General features: G+C 52.0%; 1 protein-coding gene across 1 annotated transcript; it reads right to left on the reverse strand.

The window, feature by feature from the left end:
* Window positions 1–604: 604 nt before the first annotated feature.
* On the reverse strand, window positions 605–22,873 carry MEX3D (mex-3 RNA binding family member D). Its single transcript, XM_043998375.1, has 2 exons — window positions 21,927–22,873; window positions 605–2,125 (listed from the first exon to the last, which is right to left on the reverse strand). The coding sequence occupies exons 1-2, from the start codon at window positions 22,645–22,647 to the stop codon at window positions 813–815; spliced, it is 2,034 nt and encodes a 677-aa protein (XP_043854310.1). The 5' UTR covers window positions 22,648–22,873; the 3' UTR covers window positions 605–812.
* Between the last annotated feature and the right edge of the window lie 309 nt (window positions 22,874–23,182).

Genomic DNA, 23,182 nt, shown 5'->3' on the forward strand with positions numbered 1-23,182 from the left:
CCCGCCCCTTCGGTCCAATTGTCTGTGGTTCCATCATTGCTAACTCCCCTCCCCCCAGTGGCACCGGACCCCTCCTCCCCCCTCCCCTCCCCCCGGGCCAGCTTGGCCTGTCCGCACTGCCCAGGGACCCCCAAGTGAAAGCCCTCCCTTAAAAAAGAAAGAAGGAAGACAATATTCTCCGCAGGCAGGTGGGCGACCAGGCGGAGAGAGCCCTTGGCCCTCGAAGGAGAGACCAGCAAAGAATACTCCGTACAAAACCCCAGCCCGCCCCCAGAAAGGTTTAGAAATCTCAAAAAGACAACCCTTGTGTGTTCTAAATAAAAAGTGCCATTGGACCTCTTCTCTCTGTTTATTTTAACTTTTCAACTGAATACTGTTATTTGGAAATAACTGTGGGACAGCCAGCCTGCCTAGTCCCGGCAGCTTCCACACCTGGGTCCGAGTTAAAGCTATTCTGTAAACATTGGAGGTTGGTTTTCTCTCGGTCTTTTTCTATTCCCCCCTTCCTCCCCCCCAAGCCCGATTCACATACCTCCCCCTGTTCCCCTGACCAGCTCACCCTCCCCCCCAGCCCCAGCCCCCCTCCCCCAAATCTCCTCTCCCCTCCCCCATCCCTCCTCCTCCTCCCCCTGGGAGTCATTGTTTTAAATAAAAAGGTCGGAGTGGAAAGTGGGTCTTAAAAAGGGGTGCTTGGGGGGGTAGGGGAGGAGGAGGAGGAGGAGGAGTGGGAGGCAGGGAGGTCCCCCTTCCTCCTCGCATCCACGCTGGGCCCTGCTCCCCCCTCCCCCCTCCCCGCTGAAGGGCAGGGGCAGCTAGGAAAAGATATGAATGGCCTGGGTGGCTGGGGCATGGCAGGCCGGGCACTCGGGCTCAGCCTTTCCGCAGATCCGGACAGCGCACTCCATGCAGAAGAGGTTGTGGCCGCAGGGGACTAGAGCGGCGATGACTTCGCTCTCGTAGCACACCATGCAGTCCCGGGAGGCCTTGCGGGCACCCTCAGAGCTGCTGGAGTCTGTAGGGGAGCCCGAGGCTGCTGACACGCTGCCCGGTAGGGAGGACGACGAAGACGAGGAATAGCCCGTGCTGTTGGAGAAGGACGACAGAGAGCCCTGGGGCCCCGGGAGCCAGGAGAGGGCACTGACAGGCTCGCTGGGGATGCGCCGGGCCAGCGGGTGCTCGAGGCTGATGCCGCCCGGCTCAGGCAGCGTGGGTGAGTGGCGCGGGGTGGCGGCACCGCTGAGCCCGCTGTTCCTCCGCTGGGGGCAGCCGGGGACCGAAGGACAGCCGCCGAAGGCCTGCAGGGGGTTGGTGCGTTCAAAGGGCGACCAGATGGTAGCTGGGGTAGTCAGGTCGAGGGCCAAAAAGTCGAAGCCAAAGTCACAGTCCTCGGAGCCCAGGGGAGGGGCGGGCGGGGCAGCAGACTGACTATCGCCCCCAAAGCTGAAGCCGCCTCCACCCCCGGGGCCAGGGCCCGGGCCATAGGGACTGGTGGGACTGGCCTCGGCCGCAGGGGCCCGGCTGCCGTAGAAGGCCTCCGCGGGGGCCAGGCTGTCTGCACGCAGGCCGGCCGAGGGCCGCCGGGCGGGGTTGGGCGCCTTGGCCCAGAGCCCCGCGGGACCACCCAGCAGGTCGAGGCAGACATCAGTGCCATTGGAGTGAAAGTCATTCTCAGCACCAGCATCGATGAAGGAGCCTGTGCGCATGGTGATGTGAGCCTCAATCTCCTCCCGAGCTCGGTCCACATTCTCAGGCATGCCCGTCACCTCAAACACAGGCTCTTTGTCCCGGCTGGGGGTCACGATGTACGTGTGGGTTTGCTGCTGGATCCGCTTGATGGTGGCGCCCTTGGGCCCCACCACCAGCCCCACCACTCGGTAGGGGACGCGGACCTGGATGGTGGTCTGCCCGGGGAGGTTGGGAGGCCCCTGCACAGCCCCCGTCAGGCCATTGACCTTGTTGCGTGTGGCCCGGATCATGGAGAAATGTTCAGCGGCCGACAGGATCTCCCTCTTCGCCATCTCCACATCCTCTTTGCGCCCAGTCACGATGAAGATTGGCTCCTCACCCCGAACGGGAGTCTTGATATAGGTGTTGGTTTTGGCTCGAAGGGCCTTGATCTTGCATCCTGGGGTGGAAGAGGAAAAAGAACCATCAGACCCCTCACCTCTGGAATCTTGTACCAACCCCTCACCGTTCTAGGGCCTTGTGAAGCACTTAGCATCACTCTCCCCCATTCCACCCCATGCCCCTGCAAAACTCCCCCTAAAAATGAAAAGCAGAGGAATCTCAGAACAACCCAACAAGGTGGACCTGGAGTCAGGCCCTTTTCCTCCCCAGGCTTCACATCAGGAGGTGCTTTTTAAAATGGGCACACAGTAGGTGTCTAGTAAATGCTTACTGACTGACTGGTTATCATTTGTAGAAGGGAAGGCCCACACTGAACACTGAGCTTAAATCCGTGTGTCCTGACCCCAAGACCCCGGCCTTTAAGTCCTTCTCCAATAGAGGGACATACCGAGCCATAGGAGCATAGGGGCTCATCATCTCCCACCTGGATTACTCTGAGCCTCCTAATTGGTCCTTTTTCTTCTAGTTTCGTTTCTTCCCAACATCACAGCTGCGATCATGTCAATCCATGCCCATGCTCTAGAATCTTCAGTGGCTCCCTACTGTTTATAGGCTCAAGTCCAAACTCCTCAGACCAGCAGTTAAATATGGCTCTCACCTACCTACCTTTCCAGACTTAAGTTACTTCCCTTTACACAATCTGTGCTTCAGCCAAACCAACCCATTTATTTCTCCCTAAACTCCTGCCTATGTATCTTTGCACAGGCACATCCCCCATGCCTGGCATATGATCCCTCCTTGTCTCTTTCTGTTGGAATCCTTAGTTCTTTATCAAGGTTTAACTCAGATGTCACCTCCTCTGGGAAGCCGTTCCTGAGTTAGCTTTTGACCTGGATTTAGAAAGACCCAAGTTCAAATCCTGCCTCAGACAATTACTAGCTGTTTGACCCTGGACAAGTCACTTAACCGTCCATCATCTACCTCAGTTTCCTCAACTGTAAAATGATAATAGTAGCCCCTACCTGCCAGTGTTGTCCTCTCAAATAAGATATTTATAAAGCACTTTGCAAATCTTAAAGCACTACAGAAGTACTGGATGCTATTACTATTTCTCCAAGTTATTTTCTCGCTCCCTGAAACTAAATTCCATTTCTATGTTTAAATGTCATATACTCCCTAGGAGAAGGTAGCTATAATAATAACTGACATTTATATAGTGCTTTGAGGTTTACAAAGGGCTTTCCCTACATCATTATCTGATCCTCACAACTATTCTGAGGCCATGGGATCATTATCTGTTTTACAGATAGGGAAACTGAGGCTCTCCTTGCCCAGAATCACACAGCCAGTAAATATCTGAGGCAGGAGGCTAATCCAAGTCTCTTTGGTGACAGGCACAAAGCTCTATTCAGGATGCTGTGCTTTCTTCTGGATGGGTTTTATATCCCTAGTTCCGAGCTTCCAAGTACAACCGCTATCGATGCTTCTCGAATTAAGCACCCAATCCAACTGTACTCATTTACAGATGAGGAAACTGAGGCATAGAGAGACTAACCAAACTGCCCAAGGTCACAGAGGCGACCTTGTCAGGAGCAGAACTAGTGTGCCTTGGATTTCAATTCATGGTTCTAATCCCAGCTATCCCTGTTTGTGGGACCTTTTCTCCTCTCTGGGCCTATTTCCTGGCTGGAAAATGAGGGAGGGGGTTGAGTTAGATGACAGCTGAGGCTAACCAACTGCTTTAAGGGCTACAAAACCTTTTATAGATTATTCTCATTTGAAATAAGAAGCAGCATGGTGTGGTGACTCAAAGCCAGAGAGATATGGGTTCAAGTTTAATCTCTGATACCTACTGGCAGTGACACCCTGGGCAAGTCACTTAACTTTCTCAGCATTCTAGGCCAATATCATCAAACTCAACCAGAAATAGATCCCCGTGGGCTGCATATTGTGAAGCCCCAAATTAACAGCATGTATGTTGCACTGTATTTAACACTTCCCAAATCTATTTTAATCAGTTTGGGCTGCAGAGGCCAGAGTTTTGCTGCACCCCCTCCTACCCGGCCAGACCGAAGGGAGTATGACCCCTCTGCTCTAGGCAATTCTCAAGACTGGGGGTTGTAGAGAAGGTCCTGATGGGTATTGACTGGAAGAGGAAGTTTTCTCACCTGGGAATTTCCTCTACCAATGAAATCAGAGGCCCAGAAATTCATGTGAGCCCCCACAACAACCCTGTAAGGTAAGTAGTTCAGGTATAATCAGTCCCATTTTACAAATGAGACTGAGGCTCAGAAACATTAAATGATTATACAAAGCCACACTTAGCATGTGCTAGAGGCAGGATTCAAATCCAGCTCTTTCAACCTTAAATCAATAAACCATCCAGCCTTAGAAAAGGCCCTCCCAGTTCTGACATTCCACGTTCTAAGGCCCTCCCAAGCTCTCACATTCCATGTCCTAAGGGCCCTCTCAGCTCTGACATTCTCTGTTTTAAGGGCCCTCCCAACTTTGACATTTTCTGCTTACAGGTCCCTCCCAGCTCTGACCTTCTGTGTTCTAAGGCCCTCCCAGCTATGACATTCTCTGTTCACAGAACATCTGAACCATTAGAAGGGACCTCAGTAACAACCTAGCCGAACCCATATACAAAAGCAATGTCCAATAACATAACATTCTGGAAAAGTATCTAGAAGGTCACCAGGGAGAGAGAATTCACCCCCTCTTTAAACAGCCTATTCTACTGCTGGGCATCTCTAGATGTTAGGAAGCTCTTCTGGACCTAAAGCCTCCGTTGGCCTCTTCCACTTCCAGTTCTGCCCTCTGAGGCCAAAGGGCCATTAGACATCCCTGCTCCACGTGATGGCCCTTGAAAAGCCTAAAAGATACCTATATCACCTTACTTCAGTCTTCTCTTCTCCAAGCTAATCATTCCCTGTTCCTTCAAAGGAACTTTGATTACCACGTTGTCCTCAAGGCTGTTTACCATCCTGTCAGATGAGGTCTGACGTGGAGAGACAGCAGTGAAAATATCACCTCCCCACTGCCCCAAGCTAGGCCCCTCTTCATTACATTTGGTTTTGGCTGCCATATTTCACACTGCTGCTGCCTCATGTGGAGTTTGAAGTCCACTAAAGCCACCAGATCTTTTTTCAGAACTGCTGCCTAACCAGGCTTTCCCATCTTTTTTTTTTTTTTTTTTTTTAGTGAGGCAATTGGGGTTAAGTGACTTGCCCAGGATCACACAGCTAGTAAGTGTTAAGTGTCTGAGGCCAGATTTGAACTCAGGTACTCCTGAATCCAGGGCCGGTGCTCTATCCACTGAGCCACCTAGCTGCCCCTTTTCCCCATCTTTTTAAAAGGCCCTTTCAGCTCTGCCATTCTATGTGCTCATTCTGACACACTGTGTTCTATGGCCTAAGGCTAATTCTACTGGCTTGTCGGTCAACAAGCATCTATAAAGTGTTTTTACTATGTGCCGGGAACTGTGCAAAATATAGATGGGGTTACAAAGAAAGGTAAAAACACAATATCCCTGCCCTACTATGGCAGACAGTATGCAAACCACCAAGTATATACAAGACATAGATAAACGATGAATGGCCAACAGAGGGAAGGCCAATATGTATGGAAGGGGAGGGTCTGGAGGCGACCCAGGAAAGGCGGGGTTTGAGCTGAGTCTTGGAGGAAGCCAGGAAACAGAGGTGAGAAGGAAATGGGGCACAGGATCAGGAGATGGAGGGTCTTGTTCCAGGGCTGGCGAGGAGGTTGGTGTCACTGGACTGTGAAATATAAGGAGGGGAGAAACATATAAGAAAACTGGAAATGTAAGAAGGAGACGGGCTGCGAAGGGCTTCCAATGTGAAGCAGAGGATTTGATCTTGGAGGTAACTGATTTGGGGTGGGGACTGGGGACGTGATAAGAATGTCTTTTCAAGAAATTACTGTGGCAACTGAGGGAAATGAGATACCTGAGACAGGAAAATCAACCGGAAGGTACCGCAATAGTTAGCCATGAGGTGATGAGGGCCTGTCCCATGGTGGCAGCTATGTGCATGAAGAGAAAGGATTCTGTATCCAAAAGATCTTGTGAAGGTAGAAACAGGACTTGTCAACAGACTGGATATGAGGCGTGGGAGAGGAGAAGGACACCCTACGTTGTGAGCCTGGGTGACAGAGGAGGGTGGTGCCCTGGACGGTACTAGAAAAGAAAGGAAAGAGTAAAGAGTTTGGGAGAGGGGAGATTGAGCTTTCTCTTGAACAGAGTGAGCTTGAGATGCCAATGGAACATCCGGTTTGAGATGTCCAAGAGGCAGCTGGTGGGACGTGGTCAGGCTGAATAGAGAGATCTGGGAATCACCTGACTCCATGAAAGTTGATGTCACCAACTGAAGAAGAGGGCCCAGGACAGGGGCCTGGAAGACACCCCATTAGTGGGCGGAACCTGGAGGAAGATCTAGCTGAGGAGACTGAGAAGAGAGAGCCATGTCATGGGTGCATCCAGAAAAGGGCCATCTCTCCAGTGTCAAAGGCTCTAGACTGTCGTAAAAGGGCGAGCGCTAAGAAAAGCCACAGGACCTGGACATTAAGAGATCACTGGTCACTCAGGAGAGAACAATTTCAGTTGAATGACTAGGAAGCTGGAAACCAGATGACAGAGTTAAGCAATGAGGAAGGAAAAAGGAAGTGGAGGCGCTCAAGATAGCTTTGTCAAGGAGGCTGGTGGAGAAGGGAAGACAGATATAGGACGAAGCTAGTGGGGATGGCTGAATTGAGGGCTGGGGGAGGAGGGGGGGGTTAAGCATTAAGGGAAATGTAGGTGCACATACAGACAGCAGTGAATATGAGCCAGGAGTTAGGAGAGACGGAAGATTAGAAAGAAATGCTAGATGAGAAAGGGGACAGATGGCCTGCTAGAGGAGATGGGATCTCCTGTGTGTGTGGAGGGCTCTGCCTTAGCAAAGAGATGAGCCACCTCTTCGTGGGAAACTGGGGGGAGGGGAAGGAGATGGGGCAGAAGACATCTGGGGTGGAGATGAAAAGAAGGGTTCTCCTGAAGGCCCTCAGTTTTTTTCAATGGAGAATGAGGCAAAGTCCTTAGCCAAATGGGCCTGTCAAGAACCCTTTTTCCAGGGGGTATCCTTCGTTTTGTGTGTTTTCAGCCTTAAACCCCACCCATCTGAAGCTCAAGATCCTAATGTCCCCCGAACTTTGCATCTGCCCCAATGAATCTTTGCCTGCCTCAGTGTACTCATAATGGCACCTACTTCTCAGCATGGTTGTGAGAATCACAAGAGAGAATATTTGCATAGTGCTTTGCAAAGGATAGAGCATGATAATATAAATGCGAGCTGTATTATTATTGTTAGTCATCTGACCTGGCGGCAAGTCTTTCGGATCAGGCTGCTCATCTGTAAAATGGGGATTATCACACTTGCACTGCTGGCCTAATAGGGGGTTGTTGGGGGGGAGCAATCTGTACACACCAAAAAGCTACAGAAGGGGGAAAGAATCAAAGTCTGGGCTTATTTCAGGCGCCAGTGAATTAATGGAATTCCTTCTGGCTTTTGTTTTGACAGAGGAATCAGCATCATGATTCCAGAGCTGGAAGGGTTCTCAGAGCCCAACTGGCTCAACCCCTTCATTTTACAGATGGGGAAACTAAGGCCAAGAGAGGTAACATATGGCCACATAGACCATAAGCATCCAAGGTGGGATTTGCACTCAGCTTCTCTGAAGCCAGTCAGCCTTCCTTCCATAAGCAGCAGAGAGAGCACAAGTGCAAGGCCCAGTGAGGGCTTCTGGGTCTGCCTCTGACATGACCTGCTACATGACCCTGGGCTCTGAGCTCCCCAGAATTTAGAAGGTCACTCACAACTCCATGCAGCTCTGCCCAGGACCAGGAAGGCGGGTCACACAGTCAAAGGTGGAGGAGGGAAAGGCATTTACTGGCCAACAGTTTCCACATCTGTAAGATGGGGGTGAGAACACCAGTATTATTTACTTTACAGGCTGCTGTGACAGAATCACATAGGAAATCACCATGGGGTAAGGGGCTAAACCTGTAATGGCAATGGGCAAAGGGAACCCCCAGAGGAGGGAACACCCTTTACAAGGTAGGCTGGCACCTCCTCCACAACTGAAGAGTCTCAATGAGTTTGCCCGGGGGACCACAGAGAGGTTAAGAAATGTGCCCAGGTTCACGCAGCCGGCATGTTGCCACATGTGAGACTCACATGTAAGCTGGCTCTCTGCCTACTATGTGAAGGCATCCCGGTCCTCAATAAACTCCAGTGGCTTCCTATCATCTCCAGGACCAAACGTAAAATCTGATTTGGCATTCGAAGCCCTTTATACCCTCCTTGGGTTCTTGTTGAGAACAAAGGACAAACAACAATAACCATCTTCTGATGCCCCCAAGCCTTCCCCATTGGCCCCCATCCATATTCTCAGATCCAAGGGTACTGGCTGGCCTCTTTGCTCTTCCTCACACTAGATCCTCCACCTCCAGACTCCAGGCATTTTCTCTGGTGTTCCCCACACCTGGAACACCCTCCCACTCTTCACCTCCACCCCACCCCACCCCTTCTTTCCAGCCCCAGCTAAAAGCCCGCCTTCTTTTTTTGTTTGTTTTTAGTGAGGCAATTGGGGTTAAGTGACTTGCCCAGGGTCACACAGCTAGTAAGTGTTAAGTGTCTGAGGCCGGATTTGAACTCAGGTACTCCTGACTCCAGGGCCGGTGCTCTATCCACTGCACCATCTAGCTGCCCTAAAAGCCCACCTTCTACATGAAACTCTCTTCAATCTCTCCTCAGCCTAGTGCCTTGCCTCTGTGAATGTTTCCAGTTTACCCTGTGCACAGTTCATTTGTACCTAATGCAACAAAACAGTTGTTTGCACATCATCTTCCGCACCAGACTGGAAGCTCCCTGAGGGCAGGGACTCTCTTTGTGCCTTTCTTTGTATCTCCGGTGCTTGGCACACACACAGTGGATGCTTGATAAATGTTTACTGACTGACTCAACCAGGGCAGGTCATTTCCCTTCTCTGGGACTCAGTTTCCCCACTTGTAGAATAAGGGGGCTGGACTCAATGGCCTCTGGGATCCCTTCCCACTGCATCACCTTCTCAGGGAATAAAGGCAAAGGATCGGCCAGCTGGAGGTGAACCGGGAAGGAGGATGTCTCTGCCAAGCAGTGGCTTCTTTTCTCTAAACACAGGTGTCGCAGCTGGGCAGAGGGCCCTCCCCCAATCCCTCCACGCATTCCAGCAGTGAAAAAGACCCAGACAAAGAGGCATCGGTGGTATGATGGAAAGAGCCCTGACTCAGGAAGCCAGGGCCCTGGGTTCAAATCCCACATCCAACACTACCACTGTGGCCGTGGGCCTCAATTCCCTCCTCTGTAAAATAAAAGGCCTATGAAGTCCTTTCCAGCTCTCTCTATTCTGGAAATTCTTAGTTCCTTCCAAGGGGCGCTGCAGGTTCTGAGGCAGGGGGAAGCACCCAACAGCCTGGTCCCTCACCCACAAGCAGGCCAGTTCTCAGTTGGCTTTCTAAATCAAGGAGCCTGATCCTCAAAATGCTTCATACCAACGAGTGTGGGCTGACCATCGGTCAGCCACAGGTTTTGCTGGAACCCAGAGAGCTCCATGGCCCTGTGCTATGGGGAGTAAGAATCCCAAGATCTGGGCTGGGACCCAGCTTTGCAACTCACTAGCTGTGTGACCTTGAGTAAGTTACTCAGTATCTCTGGGCCTCAGTGCCCCATCTTTACAAGGGGGAGGGTTGGAGCAGATGGTGTCTGAGGTCACTTCCAGCAAATACCTCATCTCAGTTTTGCCCTGTGGCAAAAACAGGAGCGTCTGGGGAGGGGCCAGGGTAGAGTGGCCAAAGCAAGGAAAAGCTTCCTAACAGTTATCCCAAAGTGCAAATGGACTGGCTGGGCATAATTCTAGCATCTGCTTCACTGATTATGGTGAGAACCAAAGAAACAGACAGAGGGAGAGAGACAGACAGACAGAGACAGAAAGTGTGTGTGTGTGTGTGTGTGTGTGTGTGTGTGTGTGTGTGTGTGTGTGAGAGAGAGAGAGAGAGAGAGAGAGAGAGAGAGAGAGAGAGAGAGAGAGAGAGAGCGAAGAGCTATGTAAATGTTAGGAAGGCAGTGAATTTCCCATCACTGAGAAGGAGGCCAGCTGACCACATGCTCAGATGTTGTAAGGAGGCTGAAGTGGACACCTCCTTAGGTCTCTTTCTAGATGTAGGTTCCTTCATTTGTTAATGAATCAACTTCTGGAGTTGTGATAAGGAAAAGAGACCAAGGGTGGGCCAGGGGGCAGAGGCTAAGTCCCTGAGGAAGGGTATGGTGTGGTGTGCTGTGGTGTGGTGTGGGAGGGTGGGATGCTCCCTACAGATATAACCCCCAAGTCCATGTCCTAGGACCCAAGGAAGGACACTCAACTGTCCTCTGAGGGGCTCCCAAGCAGTTTCATTCTTTCCTTCACCAAGAGGTGCTTAATTAATGCATATTGGCTGGTGGAATCCAGGGCACTCAGGGCCAGACAGCTCCCCCTAGAGGAGCCTGCAGCTAGCACACCAGGACCCATGGACAATGCCCTCCAAGTGTAGCCAAAGCTGCAGAGGCTGACAAGGCTCCCCTTTGCAAGGATGAAGGCAGCCTCAAAGCCTCTCAGTACTCCTTGCCTCCTTCTTCCCCTTCCCTCGCTCCCCAGCCAACCAGGCTGTCCTCACAAAGGCATCTCCCATTTGTCCCCTGCTCTCAATTCCCAATGGCCAAGCCCTCTTCCCTGTCCCCAGCCCTTGCTGGGCCACCACACCCTGGCCTCCCCAATTCTGGTCTTTTCCCATTCAGGGTAAATGGGGGCTAGACTTGGGAGCTGGGTTTTATACACCTGAAGTATGTGTGTGACCTGGGGAAAGTCACTTTAATCACTCTCTGCCTCGATTTCCCCACATGTATAATGGGAATGATCACTGCATCCCTCTCCCACCCCACAGCTATTGTGAGATGTAAAGAGCTTGGCAAACCTTAGGTTGATGCAGAAATTCTAGCTATCACTAGCTATTATTTCCTCCTTTGTAAAAGGGTGACAATTCTATCCCCGCTACCCACCCTTCACCCTTCCTTTCTTTTTTTCTTTGGGGGGGGGGGTCAGGAGGCTCAGAAGATATTCAAAGTGCTCAGCAAACCTTAAAGAGCTGAATAAAAGCCAATTCTCATTAGAATGCTTACTTTCCTAAAGCTCAGCGGGATAGGGTAGAATAAGCATCTAGGTCACAGATCCAGTCTCTGAGTGACCCTGGGCAAGTCACTTCTACCTGTGGATCCAGATTCTCCTCATCTATAAAATGGGGGACTTGGGGGGAGCGGGACATTGGCCTAAATGATCTTTAAGGTCCCTTTTCACTTCTAAATTCCATGATCACATCCTTACTCTTCAGATACCTCAGTAGGTCAACAACTATTTATTAAATGCTCATTATGTGTCAGGCATTTTGCTAAGGACTGGTGATGCAACGAAAGGCCAAAACAGGTCCCTGCTCTCGAGGTGCTCACAGTCTAATCAGAAAAGTGTACCAGGCAGTGTACTAGGCCCTGGAGATAGAAAGGTAAGGTGAAGGAGCTTACAGGTCAGACAATATAAACATCTATAGGTGGATACAAGACACACACATAAGGAAAGGAGACATTATTAAGCACCTACTATGTGCCAGGCACTGTATCTCACTGGATAATCTACAAAAACAAAAAGCAGATACAGCTATATGGAGTCACGGGTTGGGGGGGGGGGCTCCTCTAGAAGGAAGCTCACCAGAGATCAAACCTGGAGGAAGCAGAGCCAGTGACTCTAAAATGTGGAGGTTCAAGGTAGAGAGTCAGCGCAAAGTCAGCAACAGGGAATGCTGCAGGCCGTGTGGGGCCCACATGGCTGAGTCACCCAGTGTATGAAGGGGATGATGTGGAAGAAGGCTGCATAGGTAGTTCTGAGCTTGAAATACAGAGCTAAGTCTATTTTATTAGGAAGACAATGGACAGCCACTGCACTTAATTGAGCAGGATAAAGACAAGGTTAGACCCATAGGGGATAGATTTGAGCAGGGAGAGACTGGAGGCAAGGAGACCCAACAGACGGCTATTGAAATAGTGCAGGCAATAGAAAGATTTACATGAACTGATGCAAAGTGAAGTGATCAGAACCAGAAGAGTGTACAGAGTAACAGGAATATTGTGGGATGATCAGCTGTGATGGACTTAGCTCTTCTCAGCAATACAATGATCCAAGACAATTCTGAAGGATTTAGGATGGAAAATGCTATGCACCTCCAGAGAAAGAACGGATGGAGTCTGAATGCAGGTCGAGGGGGCAGCTAGGTGGCACAGTGCATAAAGCTCCAGCCCTGGATTCAGGAAGACCTGAGTTCAAATCTGGACTTAGACACTTGACACTTACTAGCTGTGTGACCCTGAGCAAGTTACTTAACCCTCAATGCCCTTAAAAAAAAAAAAAGAATGCAGATCGAAGACTACTGTTTTTCACTCCCCCCTCCCCCCACCATCGTGTTTTCTTCTTGGTCTGTGTTTTCTTTCACAACATTACAATATGGAAATGTTTCATATGATTGCACATACCTAACCTACATCAAATTGCTTACAACCGTCTGACTAGAGGGAAAGGAGGGAGGAAGAGAATTTGGAACTCAGATTTTAAAAAAAGAGAATGTTAAAAATTGTTTTTACATATAATTGGGGTAAATATTATTAAAAAACAAAAAGAAAAGAAACAAACAATTCAACCATGAGGCAATGAAGGGCTGAACTAAGGCGGTAGCAGCATGAATGGAGAGAAAATGTGACAACTGATGGCTATGTGGTGAGAGCAAGTGGGGAGTCAAGGATGACCCTGAGGCTGCAAACCCAGGTCTAGAAGGATTGAGAAGGCTGGGTCTGGGAGGGTGAGATAATTGCTGCCGTGCTGAACAATGCTGAGTTGGAGAAGCCTAGAGGAAGTACGTTTTGAAATGTCTAAGAGGCAGGGAGGTGATCTGGGACGAGAGCTCCAGAGGGACTTGGCTAGATGGGCAGATGGAGATGAGAATCAGACCTGTGGGAAATGATGAGATCGCCACGTAAGAATGGGAAGAGGGCACGGAGCAAGGCCTGGAGGGATACCTCACAATCTGGATGTGTGCAATCCAGCAAATTAAACCAAGACGGGATGGCGAGACAGGTGGGAGGAGAGTTGAGAGGAGAAGTGTCCCCCAACCCAGAAGGGAATGAGTAGCCCCACAGGACAAGGGGACTGATGCTGTTAAAGGACTAAGAAAAGGCTTAGGGTTAGGGTTGGACTAGGAGCAAAGCAGACTTTGAGGGACAGTGGAGGACAGACGGGCCTGACAAAGAGTCAGACAAGCCTGAAGGACTGAACACCACAACAAAGGCAAAGCTGGAGATGTACATCCCCAACACCAGCAGAGAAATCTGCAGCAGAATGCCCATCAAAACCCATCATTCCCTCTTCCCCCAGCAGCACCCTAATTCCCTCCCCTCATGACTGCTCTGAGAGACGTGCTACAACCACTGCCATCCTTGTTTTACAGAAGAGGAAACTGAGTCTCAGAGGAGTGACTTGCCCTTGGATCAAGCAGCCAGTAAGTGCTGAAGGGAGGATTTGAATCCAGGTCTTCTGATTCTAAGAGTGTATCCCTGGGGCAGCTAGATGGAGCAGTGGATAGAGCACCGGCCCTGGAGTCAGGAGTACCTGAGTTCAAATCCGACCTCAGACACTTAACACTTACTAGCTGTGTGACCCTGGGCAAGTCATTTAACCCCAATTGCCTCACTAAAAAAACAAAAAACAAAACAAAACAAAACAAAAAGAGTGTATCCCTTATACTATATGAGATGCTCCTCTGGGTAGCTGAGCACTCCCCAGACACTCTATCCATCACAGGAGCAGAGCAAGTCGATTTTCACAGACCTGCCCCCACAGTGCCTAGCCTCAGGCAGCAGCCCCCAAAAGAGGCTTCTTAAGACAGCTCCTGGGAATGAGGACCATAGATTGACAGGTTGAGAGCTCAAAAGGACCCCAAACCATCCAGTCCAACTCTCTCATTTTACAGATGAAGAAAATGAGGCCCAGGGGAAGGTTCACTGGGGTATCTATAGTCACACAGGCGGTGAATGACCAAGAAGGATCTGAACTCAAGGCCCCTTACTCCAAAAGATACTGTTCTTTCCACTGTACCTGATGCCTCTGGAATTAGTGCCTGTGACTTGGAAGCCCTTTCTCCCTCCCTGTCCCCCAGGGGCCCTCCTATATCCCTCAGACACTCCCTCAGCTCAGCAGCAAATAATAACAGCTTTGTTTCTCCAAGCTTTGCACAGAGGACAGGGCACTGTCCTTCTGCCAGCCTCGGGAGGCAAGTAGTGCAGGAATCATTATCTCTATTTTATAGATGAGGAGACTGAAGTCCAGAGAAGACAAGGAATCTGGCCAAGGTCACATAGCTAAGTGGTAGAGAGAGGGGATCTGAACTCAGTGCTCTACGATCAGATGAAGGGAAATTCCCCTAGCTTTGAAAGGGAGGGGAGAGAAGGGATTGGTGATAATCTGTTTTCACATTTATAGTTTTGAAGGCTTGCAAAGCACTCTGTGAACACATTTGATCTTCATAAAGCTATAAGGCAGAGGTTCTCAATCTTTTTTCTGTGTCCTGGACCCCTGTGGGAAGCCAGTCTGGTAAAGCCTGTGGCCCCCCTTCTTCTCAGGAGGATATTATTATTTGGATCAAATAAAATAGAGAGGATTATAAAGGGAATCCCTTATTTTGAAATCAAGATGTCATTGTCCGTGAATCTCCTGAAATCTATCCAGAGATGTCAGGATAAGAGCTGCTAATGTCAGCGAGGTGCTGTTCTGATCCTCTCTGTACAGATAAGGTAACTGAGGCTGAGAGTGAATTGTCCAGGGCTACACAGTCAGTGAGGGTCAGAGTTTGGGATCCAGACCCTGGTCTTTCCTACCCCAAACCCAGCGCCCTGTGCACAAGAGCATGCCATGGCGGCCTTTCCTGGTGCGTGAGCAAGGCCCAGGCTCAGGGGAGAGATACATTCATTCTCTCCTTCTGAAAGAAATGACTTGGGCAAGATCACACAGCACACTGACTTCCACTGGACTCCACACTCCACCCTGCCTCCTACCATCCTCTCCTCCAAGTAATCGTTCCCTCCAATGGAAGTGACCCTTAGCCCTTGGCCTAAGCTCTCGCAGCCTGCCAAAGCTTTCCTGCCCAGCTGATTCTCATTTTGCAGACATGATGGGAAATCCGAGTGGCTTCCTGGACAGCCACACCACAGTTAGTGAATGTGACACCCCCCCCCAATCCTCCATCTACTTGACCCATCACCTCATCCGCACCACACTTTCCATTATATTGGGTCCACCAACGATTTTCTAGGGTTTGTGGGTAGGGAAACCCATGGAATCATGGGACTTAGGGCTGGCTGGCAGGAACCTTAGAGATAGAGTCCAACCCTGTCATTTTTCAGACAAGGAAACTGAGGCTTAGAGAAGGGCATCACTCGAGGTCACCCATCAGGTCAACAGGGGAACTATGGACAGAACGCAGTCCTTTCTCCAAGAAACCAAGGATTCCCATTACTCTCTGGGGGAATTAATGATGGGGATGGGTTTGTGATTGTAGGCCTAGGTTGGCCAACTGTAAACCCAGTGTTTCTTCCCCTTCCCTAAGTGCCTCCTGTGGCATGAGCACCAGACCAGGGGCCACCCATTTTGTCTGCACCAGTTACTTGCTGTCCCAGCTCCTTCAAATGCACACTCCTGAAGCCATCTTTGCCTCTGCCCTCTCTACAAAACCACCTGCAGACATTCTTTTCTCTCCTTTCTCACCTCCAGTCCTTTGCTCCTGTCCAACACCTTCCCTTTGGAAATTCTCCTCACTGTCCAAGGCCCAGACACTCCTTCCAAGAAGAAACCCCAGGGAGGATCCCTTCTTCTGCCCTTGTCTAACACCCCCTAACTCTCAGGGTCTGTCTGATTTATAGATGTCTGGGTATGGTTACCCTCCTACTCAACTGTGAGTGCCACAAAATTTTCTATGTCCAGCACTTAATACTCTATTAATGACTTCATCTGCCTAAGGTGTGGCCCCTGCTCCAAAATCAATCCTGGCTCCTCTTAGCTTACTAAGCCTAAAGCCCAGAATTCTTTGGATTGGAAGGGTTTTGCAGATTTCACCTAACCACCTCTTCTTAGAGAAGAAACTGAGGCACAACGTTACACGGTTGGTTAACAGCAGAGGTGATGATTGAGGGTTTCATTTTCCTGCTTCCAAGCTGGCCTCCTCCTCTCTGGACAGGGGGGCTAACATTACTCACCTTCACAGGGTGGCTGGCTCCAGTGAAATCATGTATGCAAGCACTTTGCGAACCTTAAAAGCCCTATGTAAATGACATCTGAGTCCAAGTTAAGGAGCCACAATGAATAGGAGCGAAGATTAGACTCCAAGGGAGGGAAGACTTAAGATGCCATCAGCCTCCTGCCCTGGACAAGCACCCGGATGTTACCCGAGCACCTCTTTTTAAGCCCCAATTTCCTCTTCTGTAAAATGGGGATTAACAGCATCCCCTTTGGGAGTAGCTGCCCAGAGACTCAAAGGAGACACCAGTAAGGAAGCTGTTTTGCAAACCTGAAAGCTGTGTACAATGTCTGTCGGTGCAATTATATGGATTGAGGCAGGCACACCTACAGGGAATTCCCAATAAGCCCAGGCTCCAAGACAGGAAGTTGAAATCACCAGGGACTTCCTGGGGGAGGTGGCGCTGGAGCAGGGTCAGAGGTTAGGGGCAAGGGGGTGGAGGAGGGAGGATATTCTGGTGGGATGCCACCCTAGCAAAGGCAGGTAACTGGGGGAGGGGCACACCCCTCCTAGTTGGAAGTTACCCCTATTTGGGGGGGGGGCTCCCATTAGGATAAATCACTTTCAAGAGGATTCATCTGGAAGAAGTGTGGGAACGTGTTCAGACAAACCAGAGGGTACTCTCCAGACCGGGTGGGCTGGATCCCACAATCACCTCTCTCAACAATAACTCCTTCAAGGTCACTTTCCTCAATATTGCCCTAAGAAGAGAGGTGGGGAGAGGTTCTTCTCTGCCCCATCTGACAGAGAGGGAAAGTGAGGCTCAGAAAAGGGAGGCATTCGCCTAAGACTAAGGACTCTTTGGAGCTTTTCCGACCCCTTCAAGAATGACAATGCTCAGGGGCCCGGTCTCCCCAAGGGCTCAAATTATCCAGTGAGATATTTGTAAAGAGCTTAGTACAGAGCTCGGCACAAAATCAGTAGGTGTGTATTCTCTTCTGTCCAAAGGGAAACAAGCCCTGCTCTTCAGGGCCCACCTCCAAAGCCACCTCTTCCAGGAAGATTCCCCCGATTGCCACCTTCCATCAGATAGCTTTCATTCTGGGGCATGAGGGAGCCTACCAGGACAAGCCTCCCAGAGGAGGTGGGGAGCTGAGCTAGACCTTAAAAGGACCCAAGAATTTCCAAAGGCGGAGGTGGGAGGGAGGGCATGCCAGGCCAGGAGAGACCAGTGAAGTTCAAAGTCTTGGAGAAGGAGAACAAAGAACTTTGTCTCTCACTCCCGTGGGTGGCACATTCCCCCTGGCAGCAACACCAACTCCCAAGGTCGGGGAGCCCCCTTCTCATCCTCCCCCCTCACTTGGGGCTCTGCACTGACTGCATGTAAGGATCCCCACAACAACCTTGTGGAGCAGGTGCTGTCATTATCCTCATTGCAGATAAAGAAACTGAGGCCCCAAAGAGAAGTCATTTTACCTAAGGTCACACAGTAAGTTGGTAGTGTAGACAGGTCTAGAACCCCAACCCCCCAACTTGCCATAGGTCTGGAGTCAGACTCCAAACGTAAGCAAAGACTGGTAGGGGAGGGAACAGAGAGTATGTGAAGAGGGGATCCAACACCCTAGCCCCATCCCACTACCCCCATGCTGACCTTGCCGAGGACCATGGTCTTCTTTCATGAAAAGTTCTTCCTGGTTAGAGTGAGCAGAGCATCATCCCCCATAACCCTAAGCCATTCTGGGACCCTAGGTGGCCATCTGCCCTTTCCCCCCACCTTATTGCTTGATGAGCCACAGAGGCCCAGGCCCCTCTGAAATATGCAGAGTCCTAACCCATGCTACCTACAATGTCCAGGTGTGAACCCCAGATTGCCAGGGAGAGAGGTGACTTCATCTCTCCTAGAGTGGAGCCCATGAATTTCCTCAGGACTGGGACCCATGGGGAGCAGACTTTCTTTTCCTTATTTTGCCTTCCCCAACAGACATGTTTCTCAAAATCTTGCCCAGAAAGATGATTAATAGATTGCTAGATTAACTGATCTTACAAATTGTGCCTGCTTTGGGTTGCATTTGAGGGGAGCTGGACATTCCTGGGGCTCCTTCAACAAAGAAAATGATGCTTCTATTAAGATAATACTTCCAGGGGAAGCTAGGTGGTGCAGTGGATAAAGCACTGGCCCTGGATTCAGGAGGTCTTGAGTTCAAATCCAGCCTCAGACACTTGGCACTTACTAGCTGTGTGACCCTGGGCAAGTCACTTAACCCTCATTGCCTCACCAAAAAAAAGAAAAGATAATACTTCCTATCAATCTTGGCAAGTGGTTAGAGCCCTAGGCCCAGCATCAAAAGACCTGTGTTCTAATCCAGGCTCTGGTCATTTACTGACTTTGGGGAGCTGTGCCTCAGTTTCCTCAACATAAAATAGGGTCAATAACCTTTGTTAAAAACCCTGATCACCCAGAGCTGTGTAAAAACTGCTTTGTATAAAGTAAAGCCCCACAGAAGGGGGGATGGACTATCTACCCTTTGTGTAAAACCCAGACTTTCATAGAATAAGTTTGCTTTTGCTCAGAGTGGGAGTCACGCCTGCCTAACCTGTGAACAGGCAGGTGAGAAGGAAGCCAGGAAACAAAAGGGTGTGTGTGTGTGTGTGTGTGTGTGTGTGTGTGTGTGTTTGGGGAGGGGGGTGGGGGGGTGGAGAAGACTATCAATCTAGCCTTCAGCTACTACAGGGATGTCAGTCAATTTCTTGTAGGATACCAGAGACCGCTGGACCAGAAGGCAAGGTAGGGAAAGAAGTCAGGCCCTCAGGGGTCTGCTCCCAGATTCGCTGGACTCCTCAAGTGACCTTGTGCAAATCTCCCCAAGAGACAGGGGAACTGAGGCTTACATGAAAAGTGATTTGGTCATTTGGGAAGTCGCTAGCCACGGCGATGGTTTGTCTTCTGTTTGAATACAGCATGCTTGGGCCCTGCCAAAGACCTGCTGGCAAGGCTGGCCCTGAAAAACACTGACTCTGGGGTCAGAGGATCTAGGTTCAACCCATGCAGATGCCTATGACCTGTGTGACCTTGGTCAAGTGACTTCACCTCCCCAGGACTCAGTTTCCTCATTTGTAAAATGAGGGGGTGAGACTCAATGGCTTCTGGGGTCCACCTTCCACCTCTGGATCACTGATCCTCTAACTAGGAAAGGGCTTGGATAGTCACCTCCCAGAGGTCCTGAGGGAGGGTCACAGGCACAAGGGGACCCATCCCAGGCTCCTCCATTAAGCCCTCATGGGTGCCCAGGAGGACCGCCCTGATTACTCAGATGAGTTCCATGCCAGATGACTCCCCAATGCCCACTAGGGTGGGGCCGCAACCACTGAAGAGGTGAAGGCAGGGAAGCTGCCAGAGACACTCCACAGATGGGAGCCCAGTGACCTTGGCCAAGACGTCTCTCTGGGCACAGGGTTACCTAAATCCAAACTAGCAACAAACTAGCTTTAACTGAGCCCAGCTGAAGCAGCAACAGTAACAGTGGGTTCCACAGAACCAGCCCCAGAAAGCCCGGCCAAACCATGCAGCCCAGGGAGGTAGGTCCTACCTACACCTGGCTGGATCTTAGAGGCAACGAAATTGAACCTGGAGGAGGCTCATCGACCTACCCAACAGCCAGCCCTCTCTCCTCTTTGGCACACTGGGAGCAAATGTTTTCAAGGATAAAAGAAGCTGAACCGGACCAATACCAGCTAAATACACAGACAGACACACACACAATGGCTCTAGAATGAGAAAAGCAGAGAAGCTCAAATCCAGACCTCATCATTTACTCTGAGCATCACTGCATCTCTCTTGGCCTCAGTTTCTCCATATGTCAAATGAGAGACCTGGACTAAATGATCATAAAGGCTCTAAATCCTATAATGTCATCTGTGACTCAGTTTCCTCATCAATCACATGACAATAAACCTGTCCTCGACAGAGTGCAATGCACAGAGTACAGGGAGGAGACAATGAGTGGAAAAGTCAGACCGAAGCCAAGGTTACTGTCATTCGGGACCGGCAGGACCCTGGGAGTTCTATCCCAGACCTGGAGGGCCACAGTGGAAGGCCCAGAGGGAGCCCGGCAGTCTTTCCAAGCCCAGTGCTACCAGCCCAGCCCCACCCTGGTTTCCTAACCCAGCTCCCCCCCTATCCCAAAGACACAAAGAAAGAGCTAGGCAAGGGGGTGGGGGGGCCAAAAAGGTGAGGCGGGGTCAGGAGGGGGGAAGAGAAAGTTGAGACCAGCAGCCAAGCTGGGCTGGGCTGGGCCCGGCCAGGGCTGAGTGGAGCTAGGAAGGAGTGGGGAGGGGGGGAAGTAGGCTGGCTCAGGGCAGCCCAGCCACCAATGGGAAGCCTTGGGCCTGATGTCACCATGCTAATCGCAGCATGGTCCTCTAACAAAGGGAACAATAGGGCAGCCAGCCACCCAGGCCCCTCCGACAATAGAGCCAGCCCCAGCCTTCCAGCCCGGGATAGAGTGGAGACCACCCCCTCTTCCTCCCCAGCAGGGACTGTTCCAAAGCATGGGGGGGGGGGGGGAAGGCACCACACTCCAGATACCCACCAGCTTATCAGATCAATACATGTGGGACCACATACAACCCCAATTGGAATATCAACTATGCATGTAAGAGCACGCAAGACCTGTTCCAAAATATCAACTCGATCCCCCCAGAACACCATCCCCATTATTCCAGTAGCATCCCTGGCTGTTGAGAAATGGGGGGTCTTTGTGACTCATTCTCTGCAAAGCAGAACATGACATCCCCCCTCCCACCATGTCAATCAGTGTTTTGACAGACCCCGATTTACACTTTTTTTTGGGGGGGGAGGCACATGTTGAAAAAGAAAAGGCCTCAAGCCCCAAACTGAACAAAACCTGCCTTTCCTCTGCCACCCATCCCCTGGGACTCCCTTTCTCCAGATTGCTAACGTGACCTCAAACTTTAGCTAGAGAGGCACTGTCCCCAAGCTGGGACCACCAAGACCAGGCAGCAGACAAAAGGTAGAGGGGCCCAGCACAGGGGCATGGGGGGGGGGGAGGATCAAGGCTGGCAGGGTGAGAGGAGAGCTTTTGCCAAGTTAAACTCTCCAGGAGTGCACAAAGGGAACAAGAGTGACCCAGATACAGAAGGGGGGGGGGGGGTTTGCACATCTTTCACAGAGAGCCCAGAGCTTGTCCTAAATTGGGGATGCATGTCAAGATAAGGAAAGCCTCTGAACCCCATGCTGACCCCAAACTCCATTGCTAGGGGGCTGCCACAGCCCCTGTCAAGTCCATACCCCATTCTAAAGGGAGTGTCAGTGTGGTGGCACTCGGAACTTCCACGCTAGGGGCGTTCAGGCCACTTTTCCTAGTGTCACTTTCTGGATAAAGGGATCCCGGGCAGGCGCCGCTGGCGGAGAGGGGGAAGGGAAGAAGGCAGGGAGGGAGTTTACCTTGTCTCCCCACAATCTCGGCGACGTGCTCTGAGCTGGGCACGGGGACACACTCGGTCATGTTGACACTCTTCTTCCGGCTGCCGATCACACTCATCTGCTCGGCCAGGATGGAGTGGTGGCTCAGGTGAGGGTGGTGGTGGAAGTTGCTGAACACATCTGGTGGGGAGGTGGTGTTGGAGGCCGGGGGGCTCACGTCTGTGTCCAGCATCTGGAGGGCTCCCAGCACGCTCCCCGCCCCGACGGCCACCCCTCCAGGGGCGTCCAGCCCGGGCCCGGTAGCGGGGTCCAGATCTTCCAGGGCGCCGTCGGCCGTCTCGTCTTCTTCCTCCTCATCGTCCTCCTCCTCCTCTTCTTCCTCCTCGGCGCAGGCCTCGCCGTTCACCCCGCCTTCTTCCTCCTCTTCCTCTTCCTCGTCGTCCTCCTCTTCTTCCAAGCCCAAGATGGAGAGCTGGTCCAGGGCGAACCTCAGGGCGGCGGCGGCCGCCTCCTCCTGCTCCGGCGGGGCTGCCCCCTCTGCGCCTTGGTCCTGGAGCGGGGGCGGCGGAGGCGGCGGCGGGGTGGGCGGGGGCGGCGGCGGGGGTGCGGGGGGCTGCTGCTGCTGCTGCTGCTGTCCGGGGCCGGGGCTCAGCATCCCCAGGCCGCCGCCGTGGGGCGGTCCCGCCGCCGCCGCCGCCGCCGCCGCCTCCCCTCCCTCTGGCTGGTAGATGGAGCTGGGCATGGCCGGGTGCGGGGAGGGCGGCGGGGAGCCGGGCTTCGCTAGCCCCGGAGCTGCTGCTGCTGCTGCCGCTCCTGCTGCTGCCACTGCAGCAGCGGGAGCCGGGCCCTCGGGGGGGAGGCGGCCGGCGGCCCGGGCAGGGCTCGGGGCTCCGATCCTCGCCGCCGCTGCCGCCGCTGCTGCTGCTGCTGCCGCCGCTGCCGCCGCTCCCCGGGCTGCTGCTGCTGCTGCTGCTCCTCCTCCTCCGCCGCCGCCGCCGCCCCCTCCTCCTCCTCCTCCGCCGCCGCCGCCGCCCCCTCCTCCTCCTCCTGCTCCTCCTGCCGCCGCCCCCCGCCTCCTCCTCCTCCTCCTTTGTCTCCTCTCCAGCCGGCCGCCTGCATTCAGCAGCAGCGGGGGGAAGAAGGGGGCCGGAGGAGCGGCAGGAGGCTCAGCTGCACCCGCGGCCGCGGCCGCCGCTGCTGCTGCTGCCGCCGACGACGCCGCCGACGCTACCGCGGCCGCTGCTGCCGACGCCGCCGACGCCGCCGCGGCCGCCGAC

The sequence above is a fragment of the Dromiciops gliroides genome, chromosome 1 (genome assembly GCF_019393635.1).
Source record: "Dromiciops gliroides isolate mDroGli1 chromosome 1, mDroGli1.pri, whole genome shotgun sequence".
In the NCBI taxonomy this organism is placed as follows: Eukaryota; Metazoa; Chordata; class Mammalia; order Microbiotheria; family Microbiotheriidae; genus Dromiciops; species Dromiciops gliroides.